The sequence below is a fragment of the Momordica charantia genome (genome assembly GCF_013281855.1).
Source record: "Momordica charantia cultivar OHB3-1 chromosome 8 unlocalized genomic scaffold, Mcharantia_2.0 BLBB01000008.1, whole genome shotgun sequence".
Taxonomy (NCBI): Eukaryota; Viridiplantae; Streptophyta; class Magnoliopsida; order Cucurbitales; family Cucurbitaceae; genus Momordica; species Momordica charantia.
In genome coordinates, this window is record NW_028275166.1 from 5,884,291 (window position 1) to 5,899,836 (window position 15,546).

At 33.4% G+C, this 15,546-nt stretch overlaps 3 protein-coding genes across 4 annotated transcripts; all 3 read right to left on the reverse strand.

The window, feature by feature from the left end:
* Positions 1 to 804: 804 nt before the first annotated feature.
* LOC111014053 (alpha/beta-Hydrolases superfamily protein) lies at positions 805 to 4,976 on the reverse strand. Of its 2 annotated transcripts, XM_022288655.2 has the most exons (10): positions 4,652 to 4,976; positions 3,988 to 4,224; positions 3,702 to 3,748; positions 3,324 to 3,442; positions 3,079 to 3,239; positions 2,455 to 2,564; positions 2,277 to 2,376; positions 1,353 to 1,476; positions 1,146 to 1,254; positions 805 to 997 (listed from the first exon to the last, which is right to left on the reverse strand). In XM_022288655.2, exons 1-10 carry the CDS (start codon positions 4,846 to 4,848, stop codon positions 993 to 995), a joined length of 1,209 nt encoding a protein of 402 aa, XP_022144347.1. In that variant the 5' UTR covers positions 4,849 to 4,976; the 3' UTR covers positions 805 to 992. The 2 variants fall into 2 exon arrangements, with proteins under 2 accessions (XP_022144347.1, XP_022144346.1); XM_022288654.2 differs by having other exon boundaries at positions 805 to 1,254; positions 4,652 to 4,975.
* Positions 4,977 to 8,376: 3,400 nt separating this feature from the next.
* Positions 8,377 to 10,135, reverse strand: LOC111014081 (V-type proton ATPase 16 kDa proteolipid subunit). The gene is made up of 3 exons (XM_022288700.2): positions 9,919 to 10,135; positions 9,543 to 9,828; positions 8,377 to 8,723 (listed from the first exon to the last, which is right to left on the reverse strand). Exons 1-3 carry the CDS (start codon positions 9,995 to 9,997, stop codon positions 8,591 to 8,593), a joined length of 498 nt encoding a protein of 165 aa, XP_022144392.1. The 5' UTR covers positions 9,998 to 10,135; the 3' UTR covers positions 8,377 to 8,590.
* Positions 10,136 to 11,899: 1,764 nt separating this feature from the next.
* Positions 11,900 to 13,843, reverse strand: LOC111014052 (V-type proton ATPase 16 kDa proteolipid subunit). Its single transcript, XM_022288653.2, has 3 exons — positions 13,636 to 13,843; positions 13,228 to 13,513; positions 11,900 to 12,253 (listed from the first exon to the last, which is right to left on the reverse strand). The coding sequence occupies exons 1-3, from the start codon at positions 13,712 to 13,714 to the stop codon at positions 12,121 to 12,123; spliced, it is 498 nt and encodes a 165-aa protein (XP_022144345.1). The 5' UTR covers positions 13,715 to 13,843; the 3' UTR covers positions 11,900 to 12,120.
* Between the last annotated feature and the right edge of the window lie 1,703 nt (positions 13,844 to 15,546).

Here is a 15,546-nt window from a genome sequence, read left to right on the forward strand (position 1 = left end):
AAGTTAGTTTAGGAACAGTGAAAATATTTTGTGTAAACCTTGGACTTACCCTAATTCTTCAACTTTGATCATACCTAATACTTCCCAAACTTTTTGGACACCTACCGTTTGTATATATTGAGTTTAAAACACAATGAATAAATAAATTTAAATTAAAAAAATAATTTATTTTAATTTTCAAAACTTGACTTAAATTTTTAAACCAATTTAACAATTAAAAAAAACACAAATAGCAATGGTGTTCATAAACTTAATTATGAAAAATAAAAAATGAAAGAACAAAATAATTACCAAATGAACCCTTTACTAATCTAATCGAATACCGTGAAAATTACAAAATTAAGGTATAGTTTATTTTTCATTTTTCATATATTGATAAACTATTCTTAATTCCTTATCAAATGAAAATGAGTGAGATTTCACGCCAAATTAACACCCCCCCAGTTTTGGGCCAGTGTAATTCTGATACAAAATTTTAACATAACCAAGTGAAAACCATTTATGAGAAAAAAGAAAAAATAAGTAAAAAAATTGATATTTCTGCACAGGTAAAAAAGTAACAAATTCTCAAAAAAAAAAAAAAAAGGTAAAAAAGTAACAAATTTAGATGTGTTCCTCCGACTAGGGCACACAAATTAGAATTCTGAGTGCCTTGGGTTATTCTAACAAAGACTACTGCAACCAAGATGAGAAGAAATATTCATTGGATTTCTAGAACATTCAAATTTCCGCCAATATGAACAATAACTCGACAATAAAAATATATATAACTCCTCTCGTTCTTGTTGAAATTGGAGGTTCAAATCAGCACAATAACTCGACGATAAAAATATATAACTCCTTTCGTTCTTGTTGAAGTTGGAGGTTCAAATCAGCACAATAACTCGACAATAAAAAATATATATCTCCTCTCGTTCTCGTTGAAGTTGGAGGTTTAAATCAGCACACCCCGTATTTGTTGCAATACAGTACTGTACTGCTATGCGCTACATTCAAACTACAATAAGTACAAAAGCAACATAGCTTTCATAAATAGTATACATTGAAGAATTGATATAAGAGGAACAATCTGTTCCATAAATTGCTCTTCTCCTTTTGAATTTGTATGCAAAACGTGTGGTGTGGACTTCAGGCAGATATTATACCTTCGGGTAAGAGTTCTTTATCAGGGTCGGGGGAGAGGAATCTTCGGCATGCGTAGAAGACTGTCGAGTGAAAACTACTAGGGTTGTCTATAAACACAAAGTGCCCAGCCTGCACTTGTATGATGATCAAAGGAAAACCTCTAAGATGGAGGATAAAATAGAGACATTCATACGCGTATTTAAAGAGAGCGAGAAGGATGGAAAAACCTGAGGAACCCGTAATATTTCGCACGGGGTCTTCATACACTTGCGAGCTTCTTGAGCGCCTTGATAATTCATCCAATCTTGGTAACCGTAGATAAATGTTGTAGGAACTTTCCATTCAGAAGCACTGAGCAAAATGAAGGTAATCAGTCAGATGTAGATGTTCTTATCATATTCAGATGAATGAGTACCAAAAAAATGTTCAATTAATTATTTTCTGAGTAAGCTATCACGTATTCGAGCATTTTCTTTTCTTTTTCTTTTCTTTTTTTGAACAGTGTTATGAAGATAGAGCTTAACAGGCACTTATCCCTCGAGAGGATCCTAATTCACAAAAGTTTCTCATTAGAGCTATTCTCCTTCTCCTGAAATAACCCACCAATTTTTCAAGCTCCTAAATGTGTGTAAAAATACCATGTTGGGTCACCGATCAACCCAAAACCCAAACTTGCTAATAGGTTGTGGTAAATTTAATCCTTTATAGATACCTTAACCTACTGTAATGGTTCAACTTCAATCACTTCAATTGAATCACAATGGATTGATAAATCAAAGTAATTATAAGTAATTTTCGAGGCTACAAGGCCTAAAAAGAACAATCACTCACCATTCTATTACATAGACCAGAAATGCAGAATTAACATCCTGCTCAAAATGCAACTACTAGCACAAGCTTACAGAGGCACAGCCCCAAAATTAAAAGGAAAAAGTTGAGGATGCATAAGAAAGTTATTAATAAACTATTGAACTTAATTCAGCAGATACTCAATCAACTTAAACGACACATCTAGCATTCTACAAACAGTAAAGACTATAAATCTAAAATAACAAAATGGAACAGAAATAAAAGTTAGCCAACACATAATTTCAACAAAAAGTAAGTATGAGATAGTTTTAGATCAAAGAAAGTAAGTGAAGTTATCAAACCTTTGTAGAAGCGGCATCCGAGCAAATGCACCAAATGCGAAAATATATTTCAAGCACAATTCTCCACTAGCTTTGGCTGCTAACGTGTGATATACATAATCTTCACTTGGAAAAAGGAAGAAGTCAAAAATCAAGTTACATATTTATGCAGAATGCCCAACTCTTTATCTTCCATTACCTGTCAACAATCTGGATTCTTCATCACTCAATATATCTCCAATTGAGTATGTTCCAAACCTATTACTTGTATATCTGCGAACAAGATCTGGACCCCAGGGACCCAAACCTCTGAGAGATGCAGATTACACAAGATTAGGAGTCTTCCACATTTAAATATTCTAAAAGAAAAAAAAATTAATAGTGACTTAACCTAAACATAATTGCCCAATATTATGAAATATAGAAGTGCTGAAAATATACCAAAGATAAAAGTAAAAGTTAAGCAATGATACAGAAAATTATAAGCCTAATCTTTTTTATAAGGACTCTATAAGTATGAATCTAATTTTCCCTCTTACTTTTAACATCTTTCACCCAAAATATACCAACCACGTACACCAAAAAAATGAAGTGATTAAAGGATGGACTTCAGTAAAGTCATGCTGCTGAGTTTTTGGTCCATAAAAACAATTCTGATGATGACCTTAAAAACTGTACTATGGTGTGCTCATATATACTTTGGAATGAACACACCAAGAATTAATCCCAACACTTAAATACGGTAAGGTACGGCAGAGAAAAGAACTATATTATTTTGTTGAAGGAGTTGATAAACTGGAAGCTCTTTAGAAATAGAAAATACCTGACAAGCTTCTGTGGAGTAAAATTTGACTCCCACAAATGACTCAATACCGCTCCTTTCCATGTAGCTCTAAACCGTGTAATCCACTCAGACTTGGCATCTGACTCTGAAGAAAATCCGGCCGGTCCAACTAAAATTAGGTGTTTAATGTGCTCAGGATGCTGAAGAAGATGATAGTGACCTCAGAAATCACATAGTTATCATATATGTTTAATTTTAAAAAATTGGACTTTTAAAGCAAACACCTTGAGAGCATATTTAGCTGCAACATATCCGCCAAATGAGTGTCCAAGTAAAATAAAGTTGCTGATATTTTTTGCTTTTCGCCATTCCTCAAAAGAATCTATAAACCAAGCTTCAGTTTCTGCATCAGCAACATAACAATTAGAACCTTAACAGAACATAAAATACAATAAATTAAAGATAAATAGCTTGTTTCACTACCACGTTCATAAAGTTTAAAAGTTCTATGGCATAACTAAGTGCAAATAACATCAAATTTCAAAAATAATATTGTATGTTACTGCAATTGCAATAATAATTTTTTTTATTGAAAAAAAAACACTCTCTTGTTATATTAGAAGCAACAAGAATTATCTGTAGTATGGAAGTGACTATTCAACCTTCAGTGCTTCTGCATGTAAAATCAGGCCTGCTAGATCCACCCCACCTACAAACACGCAAGTAAAGAAACTTCAGTACAAAGTTATGCTGCTCATTCATAAAGAAATAGACTGCCCCTATTGGGGTTTGAGAATCTGAGATTCATGCAAAATGTGTAAATGAAATAAAAGATGAGCACAATAATACAGCGAAGGAGTAACATAAGGGTTACAGCACAGCAGACATCATATTTAAACGAAGTCAAGCCATCAAACAAGGAGATTTATTTTAAAAGATTTTGCTCACCCAAGTTGATCGATGGCAATGACCCGGAAGCGACTGGCAAGAGCATCAAAATTTCGGAAGAAGAAACCTTGGGAAGCAGCATAACCGTGAATCATTACAAGAGTCGGAGACTCAGCTTTGCCGTCGAATGTGACAGTGTTGATAAATCTAGCCTCATCACTTGAAGAACGAAACCACCTAACTTTCGATCCTGGCGGGCCAGAACCAATGCTAACCCGTTCTTGGACATAGGGAGTCCTGAAATTGAAAAAGTTCCAATATCATAAATAATGAGATAACGTCTGTCACAAAACTAGAGTTCGAATCATATATTATTCAATCCTATTGGAGCTCTTAAATGAAAACATGTAAAATTAATATTTGATCCGAATTTCCCAAGCGTGCATAAAATGGAAAAAATGCGAATTTACGTGTAGTCATGAAATCCAATGAACTTTGAATTGAAAGAGCTTCGAAATGTAGTCTTCTACAATTGATACGAATTTAACGTTCCAGAAACCAACAAATCTCATCTTCAAAATCTGGACTCAACCAAAACTTCCAAATTCCAAACTCCAAACACATAGCCTATTAACGATTAATCCAATTCTTCTCCTCAAGAAAATTCTCAACAACGAAAAGGACCTCTAGGGTTTCAGGAAAGGAGAAGAGAGAGAGCAATTACTTGACAAGAGAGAGAAGTCGCTTTTCGGCGGCGATGATTTGATCGGTCGACGTGGGAATCCAACGGAGAACAGAGGGCCACAAAGATCTCGATTTCGCCTTCTCAGCGGTAGAAGTGGAGGTTCCGAGTCCGGCCTTACTGATCTCTTCCGCCATTTTCGCGAATGAGCTCGAAATCCGCAGACGATTTATGGTCATGAAACGAACAAAAATTCAACCATTCCTCTGCGATTCAAGCGTTGTCCTATAAATGTTGAACGGTGTTCGTCCACCGGCCCGCCATACGACTTCGCCGACTTGGCGAGGAAGCAAATTAATAAAATAAACTTTTTTTTCTCTTTTGGTGATTTTTGTTAATTTTATTTATTTACTATTTCCACTCCTTCTAAATTATTAGCGGTGATTATTTTTTGCTGAAGAAGGCGTGGAAGCATAAAAAATAAGGGAATTTTTGTTATAGTCCACTCCTTGAGGATTTCTAGAAACCTTGCTTACATTCGCAGTGACGTAGCCTGCGAATAATAGATTCTTTTTTTTTCTTTTTTTCTTTTTTTTTCTCTTTTTCTTTTATACTTTTTAAATCTTAACCAACTTTCGAAAATGAAAAGAAATATTTTTATTTAAATTTATTTTAAAATAATGCTGCATTAAATAAAATTATATAAAAAATGCTCCTTTTAAAACTAATTCCAAAAATAATATTTTTGAATTTAATCTCTTACTTAATCGTCGTCTCCATGCCACTTTTAGTAGTCGGTCATCCCTTCAAAAGACGACCATAAAGATGTGGCGCTTCACGTCTGATTTTTTAAAAAAATCAAAACATGGTCGTCTCTGGTATTGAACACATCTCGAGTTTGTTTCTTCACCGAATGACCTGATTCCTAAGGAAATGATAAATATTATTATACATTATATATTAAAAATTAGATTTTTGTTCATTATACCAAATAGTGGCATAGTCGACCAAAGTGCAGTATTCTTCCTTAGACACCATGGTTTCAAACTCCAAAAAGCACAAGTTTTTTCTTTTTCTATTAATTAATCAACTTGTTAGTGTTTACTTATTATTATAAACGAACACGGGAATTTTTGTATATAAGATTATATATAACTAAAAAATAATCAACTTTTTAGTTATTATTATTATTATTTCAAAACAATACACATTTTTTTATTTTTTTTATTATTTTTATTTGTTTATTATATTTCAAAAAAATATCATTTTTAATAAATTATTTTTTCTTTTATTATTAATAAACTCTTTACTTATTATTATAAACGTAATAAAAAACGAGAAACGTATCAATCAAAGTTCGAACACGATAATTTTTGTATATAAGATTATATATAACTAAAAAAATTATTATATTAATAATTCAGATGATCACAAATCCACTAAAAACTAATTATATATATATATATATATTTTTTATACATGGTTTATTAAAAATAATATAAATAATATATAAATATAATGATATAATAATAATTAATGAAAAAATAATAATGAGGTAAGAGTTAGATTAATAGTAAAAAGAAAAAAGAAATGCACATGCAATTTATTAAAAAGTAAAAGAAAATAACCTGCATTATCCAGGATTCGAACTCATAAAACTGCACTTTTGTTCATTGCGCCACTAATTGGCATGTGAACAAAAATCTACTTTTTATTATATCATTTATAATCATATTTATTATTTCCTTAAAAATCCAAGCCGTCCCGTGAAGACGACCTCGAGATGCATTCCATTTCTATGGTCGTCTCTTAGGGACGACCAAGTAGGGGACTAATTCAAAAGCATTATTTTTAGAATTAGTTTCAAAAGAAGTATTTTCTATGTAATTTTATTTAATGCAGCATTATTTTAAAAATAAATTTAAATAAAAACACTATTTAAAAAAAATCCCTCTTTTGGAGCAATATCAAATCTCTTTTTGAAGCATATGCCTTAGTTTTATTCATTATTTGTCTATATATTTTGTGTATAACATTTTTTAGTTTGACAGTTAGAAAGTGAATGATTGAACTATCGATCTTAGGTATGATAATAGATGTCATGGCAACGAGATAAGTTTAAATTAGCTGGTTTAATTGATTGAAAGATATGAAGTAAAGTTAAATTTAAATAAAGCATTATTTTAATTTAAAAGCAGGAGGGCAATAAAAAATAGCTCTTAAATGTCAAAATAATTAGCATATACCTCCAACTTGTAAGTTTGAATCTCTTCCACAACATGTTGTATTAAAAAAAATAATAATAAAATAGTCCTTAAATTTTGTGTTGTTTTTTTTTTCTTTTTTCTTTTTTTGAAATGATAGATTTGTGTTGCTCTTGAAGTGCTCAATAATAATTTCTTAAGTTGAATTTTGAGACATATGATAAGTTTTAATCAAATGACATAGACCACCAAAATCAACTAGAATTAAATGCACAAAACTAAAAATATAAATTAAATCCTTTTTTGTTTCAAAATATACTTTTACAGCACAATCAATTATCACAACAATTGCGAGGTAGAGAATAGAACTATTGATATTTAAAATAATTTAGTTTCTACAGACTTAGAGCGCCCAAGAGGATAGATGTAGTCTTGTGTTTATAATGTTTCATATTTTTTTTAGATGTAGCCTTGTGTTTATAATTTTTCATATATTTTTTATTTAAATACTATATTGGTAGTTATACCATCAACCTGTTTATTTTAATCCATGTAATTTCAAAACATTCATTTATTATGTCCTTTCATATTTAAAATATTACGATTTTTGCCCTTATTTTTTTGTAAAATTTCAACACAAATTATATACATAATGAAAATTTTTATTACAAAGCTATGGCTATGGCTATTTATTAATTATATTATTGTGTTGAAAAAGATTATATAAAATAAAAAATGAGTGGATCAAATCCAACATTTGCACTCCAATAGAAAAAATCCTAGTTGCTAAGAAAACTCCTAGAATATTAAATCTTAGAATATTAAATCTCAATTAGACCGTCATCATATTTTGAACTCATTCCTTCTAAACCATTTATTATTTACCTTACCATGGTCCTTATCGACTACTAGGCCAATCCAAGCCCGTAATGGGTCGAGTATAATAGTACTTAAACCCATACTTTTTAACACTTTTATCCTTGGGAATCTCAGGTCATGAGAAAAGCTTTCTAGGATTCCCTTTTTAAATTTGGGAATCTATATTTGTTTTCTTCCTACTATCCATTTCATTAGGATGATCTGTCAGAAGGATAGGGCTACCTGACTAATCCCACACCAATAGACCAACCCCATATTTCATGTTTCATAATTCCAAGACTTCAAAAGAACATATACATTATACAACCAGTAGAAATCTGACTCCAATTGTAACTTTATCTCAGTCTACTGATACAAATAAAAATGAGGTTAAACTACAAATTTGGTCACTCTAGATTTAAAGGGTGAATCTAGGAATGTAATTGAAACTTCTTACAAATTCAAGGATGGTAAACATCACCAGAATCAAATTTGTAATTTAACCTCTAACTTATAAAAACAAAAACAAAAAGATCGAAACAGCTCTGCTAATTTCAATCATTCGAGACAATGCAGTCAAAATAGGAAAGATATCTAGCCAAGCCACAAGCTAGTCCGAATTACCCATCGGATATTTCAGAAGCACAAATGAGTAGTCTAGAGGCACAAATTCATGCGCAAAACTCAGCACAATAAGCAGCCAAGGAAACAAAGTTTTATGTTTATTGAGAAGAATAATTAATTCCAAATCCTTGTAAGCACAGGATCCGTGTGGTACAGCAATCACACAACAACACAAGAATATTTGAGAAAGTAAACTCAGTCATAACCACTTCTAATCAGGGAACTACAAAAACAAATCTTGGAAGAAAAAAAAAAGAGAGGCATAATACACAATCTCCAAACGAAAAATATTCAATTAATCAGCTCTTGACTGACCAGCCCGGGAGGAGAGAATAATGCCAACGATAAGTCCGTAAAGGGCAAGAGCTTCTGCAAAAATTAGAATGAGAATCATCCCAACAAAAAGCTTAGGCTGTTGTGCATTGGCCCTGCAGAAGACAAACATAATTAGATACTTCCCCTTCGAAAGATCTATATCATAAGTTTTTGTTTCAACCAGATAAAGAAAATCTAACAGGAGATTTAAAGTTAAATACAAATGGCATGCATCACCAACAAGCAAGTTGAAAATTATTAATGAGAAAACCACTAAACAATTTAAGGAAACAAAATGCGTAGCAAATTACATTGAAGTAGCAACTCAACTCAAACCCAAATGGATGATTCAAAAATAGACCCAAACAAGCAAATGAATAATTCTCTAGTTACTGTCACAAGAAACAAAACATTGCTTGCTTGGCAAACAGTTTGTGCAAATTTCCATGGATTAAAAACAATAATTATGCCATTAACCTTTGCAGTGGTTGAAGCAGTAGACTGTTAATAGTGATCTGAGGGAGGAGGTAATCGTGTAGGAATTTAGACACAAAAGCCAACAACGTAGTGATTTGAACTTCAAATCAACAGTTCAATCAGATTTAGGCAGACTTCAATCCTTAAATGTTACCACGTCAGAATAAACTAAAATCATAAATTAATTCTCAACACAAGCATCCCATCCCTTCCCACAAACAAATCTAATTCCACTACTCGAACATGTTTTTGAAATAGATTCTGATAACAAATCTTCAATCAAAGAACTTCTACCGCAGTTGAAATGGCAGAAGCAAATTGAAAAGACAAACTAATAAACCTTAAAAAACGAAATCAAAGCAGATGGAAGCCTCCATCCATAACACCTCTAAATCTACGCTGTAAAGTAAATGGTTAAAGAATCTGTATCAGCTCAAATACATAAAAAAGAGTACCTAACGCCAGCATCGCCGACGATGCCGATAGCCATGCCAGCAGAGAGACCGGCAAGGCCGCAAGCAAGACCAGAGGAGAGATGCGCGTAGCCATCGAAGAGGTAATAAGATTTGGCCTTAGGGTTAATCCCCGTACTGATGATCACAGCAATAATAAGGCCATAGATACCCAAAACTCCGGCCATGACCACCGGAACAATGGACTTCATCACCAATTCCGGCCTCATGACTCCCATAGACGCCACTCCAACCCCGCTCTTCGCCGTCCCGTAAGCAGCTCCCATACCTAAACAAAACAACTAGAAAATGAATCCAATCCGAGGAAGATCCATAAGAAGAGATATGCAGCCAAATGCGTATGATGAAAAATTCATACAGGAGAACACCAGGGCCGCAGCGGCGCCGAGAAAACCAAAGAAGGGTGCCGTTTCATCGCCGCTGAAAGGTGACGCCATTTCTCCGATTGGGTTAGAATTTAGATCAGATCTGAGGGAAATTGAAGCTCTCTCTCTCTCTCTCTCTCTCTCTCTCTCTCTCTCTCTCTCTCTCTGTGATTTTCTTTCCTTCAGATACCGCCTTTTTGTTTTGCCCCCTTTTCTTGTGTCTTTGATTCTATAAAATCTCTCCACGCTATCTGGAATAATCGTATGGGAAAAAAAAGGCAAAACTAAATTTTAGAAGTAAATTTTAAATTTTGATTTATATAGTTTTGAAATTTATAAAAAAAATAAATTATAAATTTGCTCCCTACAATAAAAAAATGTCTAATAAATTTTTAAATATTTATTTTTGTGTTTGATAGGTTTAAATTAATTTATACCTAGTCAAAGCGAGCATAACTCAGTAGCAATTAGTATATATCTCCATCCAATAAATCGTGTGTTCGAATTTAAATGAAAAAATAAAAATAAAAATGATCTCACAAGCAAGTTTTTGGATGTTGGTGTAAAAATAAATGTCTCAATTTAAATGCGATGAAAATATAAAGAAAATGTTGATAGGATTGATATTTATTAAAAAAATGTATAAAATAAAAAAAGCTCATAAAAACTTATTTCTCATCTTATACAGGTTCTTTTTTTTTTCTTGAAAAGGTTAAATATTCTTATAATTAAACTATACCCACATGAGTAATATAATTCGTATTTTGTTACGCTGTGAATAAGAATATATATTATTGAAAAATTTTCTTTATATATATATAAAATGAGGGTGCATTTAGTTGGTGACTTGAAAATTTCCAATATATATCAATAATACAAATAATACATTTGTAGAGTAGTAAATTTACCCTAACATATATGTTATAAATTTGATATAATTATTATTTTACAATATTATATAGTTTATCATATATTATATTTTACATATTCTTTTGACAAAAAATAAAATGAATTTATAACATGAAATATTATATTTGTCAAAGTTTTTATCTTTTTAATGTAATTCTACCTTATAAAATTTCAAATTTGGAAACGTGAAGAAAAAAAATTCTACTATTTGACAAATTCTGATCATGTCACATGAGAAGGAAAGTAGAAGACTAATTGAAGGGTTTACCTCATCAACAATTTATTGACTTGATCAAACTGAAACTCCCAAAGAAGGAAATATTTCACAATTTTTATTTTTGAAACATGAGATGCCAAAGAGATAAGGGATGTAAAAGATGCAGCATAAAGGAGAAGTAGCTCTCTATTGGGCCCCCACACCATATAACCTATAATCTAAGGACACCCTTCAGAATAAGAATATTCATCCATTTCCCTTCACAACAATAAATACCGAACACCTTTTCCCTCCGACCTCTCTCCCATCCCTCTCTTTGGCTCTCTCCAATGTCATCACTGCTGCCAACTAAACAAATATAACACTATACATTTTCCTTTTTAAGAAAAGCTCAACAAAAGGAGCTAAACTAAAAGAACGGACTTCAATCTAGCAAGATCAAACTTAATGACTTTGGATACTGATATCAAACGAGAAACGTGAAACCGAGCAATGGCCAACACACCTCCGCCCGGTTGTTTTATACCACAAATCCCATAGAACAGTAAAGAAATCTGGTTCTACCACAAAAACCAGCCGGTTTAAACTATAATAACAATAAGCTGTTTGAAGCCTTGGGCCTTTTTTCATATAATCTAAGGACAGGATTATTCAGTTTAAAGCAAGGAATTTAATGAAATATCTATCTGCAAACTGTTAACATAAAAAATATTGCAGTCCAAATGCAGAAGAGATATCTAGCCATCAACTAGTCACTGCCTCAGCAAGATATTATCTCCAAACACGTTGTACAAAAAGACGTCTACACAAAATTTCGAATCAAACTTCAGCAGAATAAGACCAATGCATAGGAAACAAAGTTTAATCTTTATTGAGAAGAATAATTAATTCCAAATCCATACAACAGCTACAGAATCCGTGCGGTATAGAAATCACACCTCATAAGAACATTTGTGATTTGAGAAAGTAGGCTTAATCACGGTAACCCATTTTACTCAGAGTACAAAACCAATTCTTGACAAAAAAGAGGAGAGACATACTACACAAACTCCACACACAAAGCATCCACTTAATCAGCTCTTGACTGACCAGCTCGAGAAGAGAGAATAATCCCCACGATAAGTCCATAGAGTGCAAGCGCTTCGGCGAAAATTAGAATAAGAATCATCCCGACGAAAAGCTTAGGCTGCTGTGCGTTGGCTCTGCAGAAGACAGATATAAATGATAAGTACCTCCTACACATAAGAAGCGTTTGAGAAACAGAACTCAGATAACCACCAGCAAACTCCCCGTTGTTGCTTAACTTTCATGAATTCACTTAATTTTCTTCCAATCCTTGTACTTTCAAGTTTCATGGACCAAAATATTATGTGGTCCTGATTCTGAAGTTCCATACAAATTCATTTTGATCCTAGTTAAATATTTGCATTGGATTTGACATAAATCTCCAGCCACCCATTTCCACACCCAATACAGAACCTTGTACATATGATTTTAAAACATAAGTCTAACATGATGCCACTTAGACTTTTTGCTAAATCCATTACAAAATTTAACTGCAAAGACCAAAAAGATTTTTTATGAAAAGATCCAAAGACGACAAAAATAGAATATCTGAGATTAAAATGATGTAAATTTAGGAATTATAATAGGATTTAAAAGAAGAAAAAATTGCCGAACAATTATTTTTAAAAATCCAACAAAAGAAGCAACTCGATTAAATGGATAATTGACAAATGACCCACCCAAAAAATATTATCTCACCACAACAAGAAAAGACCAAGTTACTGGCAGGGTTTGAGAAGATTATAATGCATTGCACGAATTATCGTGTACTAAAGACTAAAGGAAGCAATAGTATCAAAAAATCCACACAAAAACTAAAACAATAACCTCTAGTTATTTACATAACTACGATATGGATCCATCAAAATCCCACCCAACAGACAAACCCTAATCCACCATTTGAATATATTAGAATCACACTTTGACAACAAAAATTCAAGACGAAGATTCTGGGGAAGGAATCTAAGACAAAGGCAAAAACAAGTTGAAAGATAAACAAGACCAAAATGAACGAAATCAAGCCAAAATCAGTACACCGCATACACTAATCTATCAAAATGCACACACGACGGCAAGAAAAACAACCCAACGTGTAAACAACATATAGTACCTAACACCCGCATCGCCGACGATCCCGATAGCCATGCCAGCGGACAGACCGGCAAGGCCACAAGCAAGACCAGAGGAGAGATGCGCGTAGCCATCGAAGAGGTAATAAGATTTGGCTTTAGGGTTAATCCCAGTACTAATAATCACAGCAATAATAAGCCCATATATACCCAAAACTCCAGCCATAACCACCGGAACAATCGACTTCATCACCAATTCAGGCCTCATTACTCCCATAGACGCCACTCCGACCCCGCTCTTCGCCGTCCCGTAAGCAGCTCCCATACCTAACAGCGAATCAGTAAAAGAGAAAAAAAAACCCCATCAAAGATCCACACCCAAAAACGCACCATAGAAACACGAGAACAATCAATCAAAAAAACCGGCATTGGATCGAAAAATCAATTACAGGAGAAAACGAGTGCCGCAGCGGCGCCGAGGAAGCCGAAGAAGGGAGCCGTTTCATCGCCGCTGAAGGTTGACGACATCTTTCTGGGTCCGCCGGTGAAGACGAAGGTCTCCGATTAGATCAGATCTCAAGCTCTTCTGCAAATATGCCCACAGGCCACTTCGTCGTCTCCTCTCTCCAACCCTCTGAAATTCTCACGCTATCACAAATTATTATTTCACTTTCAGAATAATCATCGGGTCCTACAGCTGGGCTTCCCACGGGCCCACCAAAGCCCAATCAATGGACGCAGGCAGAATAATAGGTAAAAGTGGGCCGACAATAGGCCCACATCTTGCTGGCCCAATCGTGTACCTGCACTGCGCGTATTGCAACTCAATCATAACGTTATTTTAAACTATTTTAAATATGCTCCAACTTTACTAAAAATTATAAAATGATAAGAATTATAATATATAATACTTGGTAAAAAAAAGAAATCTGAAAAGAAAAAAAATGTATGTTTTCAATCAGTCTGACTTCAAAAGGTTAAAAAACTAGATGCTACCAATGAAAAAATCCAAAATCGAAACTTATCAGGAAATAATATGTGATCAATTAAACCATGCTCAAATCCATATTATGCATATATGTGTTTTGGGTTGGAAATAATAGAAGCTATCAAAGTTTCCCAAGCTTCATATTCTTTTTAAACGTTCAGAACTTTAATGATAAGTTTAGAGCATGTACAAGAACTAGCAGAGGTCAAAAATCAAGTGGAACTTATGACGAAGTTTCGTTAAATCTACGATTCAAATTCTCCAGCTGCGATCTCAATCGGCAAATAAGGTTAAGCAAAAATGGGGGGAGCAAGGGTGAGTCGTCATTTCGATCGTATCGGAATACGATCACGAGTAACAAGATCAAGTTCTGTTATAGCAAAAATTTAGCATATAATACACCACAGAACCAGTCCATCAGATGGATACTGAATTCAATGAATGATGATAATAAAGCAGCTAATGGCTATTGTTTTACCTTCTGGGAAGCAACTTCTTCCTACTCCAATTCAAACATCACCAAATACATGGCATATATAAATACTATCCTTCAAAATCGCTAGGCACCAGAAAGATCCTTGTACTGTCGTCGGAAATAAAAGACAACGGAAATTGATCAATGGCTTGCATAAAACACCAATTCCAAATAGCATTAAGAAAAACACAAGCTCGTGTTCCTCTTTTTCTTTTCTTTCTCCCTACTTCGAGAATATAACATTACGAATACGGTTACTGGGAGGTAGGTTACTGATGCTGCCTATAGCACAACCTCATGGAGCTAAATGCATATAATTTGCACAGTTCATTTAAAATGATGTTCAATAATCAATACTGGCATCAGTACAAAATCACATACCAAAGATCACATGCTTCACTTCAGATTATACTTCTCCTATCCATGACTTATTCAGAAAGTTGTAAATGTCCCATGTCCTTGTTCAGTTTCAAAACAGATAACTAACATCTGACCTTGAAAATTTTAGTGCTCATGGATTTGCAAAATCATACATAAATAAGCAACAGCTACGATAAGAATTGAAAGGATCTCAAATGGACTAAAAGAAAGATACCTATTTTTTGTGCATGAGAGAAGCAATCTACACTTTGCACACCTAGCAACAATCGAAAAGATAGTAAGCAGTAAACCAAGAAAAACAATTCAAGAACAAGAAAAAGGGAAGGAAATCTGAACTAACTTACAGATGCATCAGCATTATGTATATTGCATTCGTTTTCGTTTTCCGACTCGCATATGCAGTTTGATCTCATCTCATCTGCTGCTATATACCATCAACATTATTGTTCTCTACAAAAGAAGCACTTACCAAAACAGTCTAAATTGGAATATCTCATTCCGAACAATACATTTATT

Bases quoted from the DNA above. Each gene is read 5' to 3' on its own strand.
- LOC111014081 (XM_022288700.2), bottom strand. From the start codon at position 9,997: ATGGCGTCACCTTTCAGCGGCGATGAAACGGCACCCTTCTTTGGTTTT. The intron at 9,829-9,918 runs GTATGAATTTTT...TGTTTTGTTTAG, and splicing joins TGCGGCCCTGGTGTTCTCCT to GTATGGGAGCTGCTTACGGG. The intron at 8,724-9,542 runs GTACTCTTTTTT...TGTCTTCTGCAG, and splicing joins GTCGGCGATGCTGGCGTTAG to GGCCAATGCACAACAGCCTA.
- LOC111014053 (XM_022288654.2), bottom strand. From the start codon at position 4,848: ATGACCATAAATCGTCTGCGGATTTCGAGCTCATTCGCGAAAATGGCG. The intron at 3,240-3,323 runs GTGTTTGCTTTA...CATCTTCTTCAG, and splicing joins CAGCTAAATATGCTCTCAAG to CATCCTGAGCACATTAAACA. The intron at 1,477-2,276 runs GTTTGATAACTT...CATTTTGCTCAG, and splicing joins CGGATGCCGCTTCTACAAAG to TGCTTCTGAATGGAAAGTTC.
- LOC111014052 (XM_022288653.2), bottom strand. From the start codon at position 13,714: ATGTCGTCAACCTTCAGCGGCGATGAAACGGCTCCCTTCTTCGGCTTC. The intron at 13,514-13,635 runs GTAATTGATTTT...ATTCGCTGTTAG, and splicing joins TGCGGCACTCGTTTTCTCCT to GTATGGGAGCTGCTTACGGG. The intron at 12,254-13,227 runs GTACTATATGTT...TGTCTTCTGCAG, and splicing joins GTCGGCGATGCGGGTGTTAG to AGCCAACGCACAGCAGCCTA.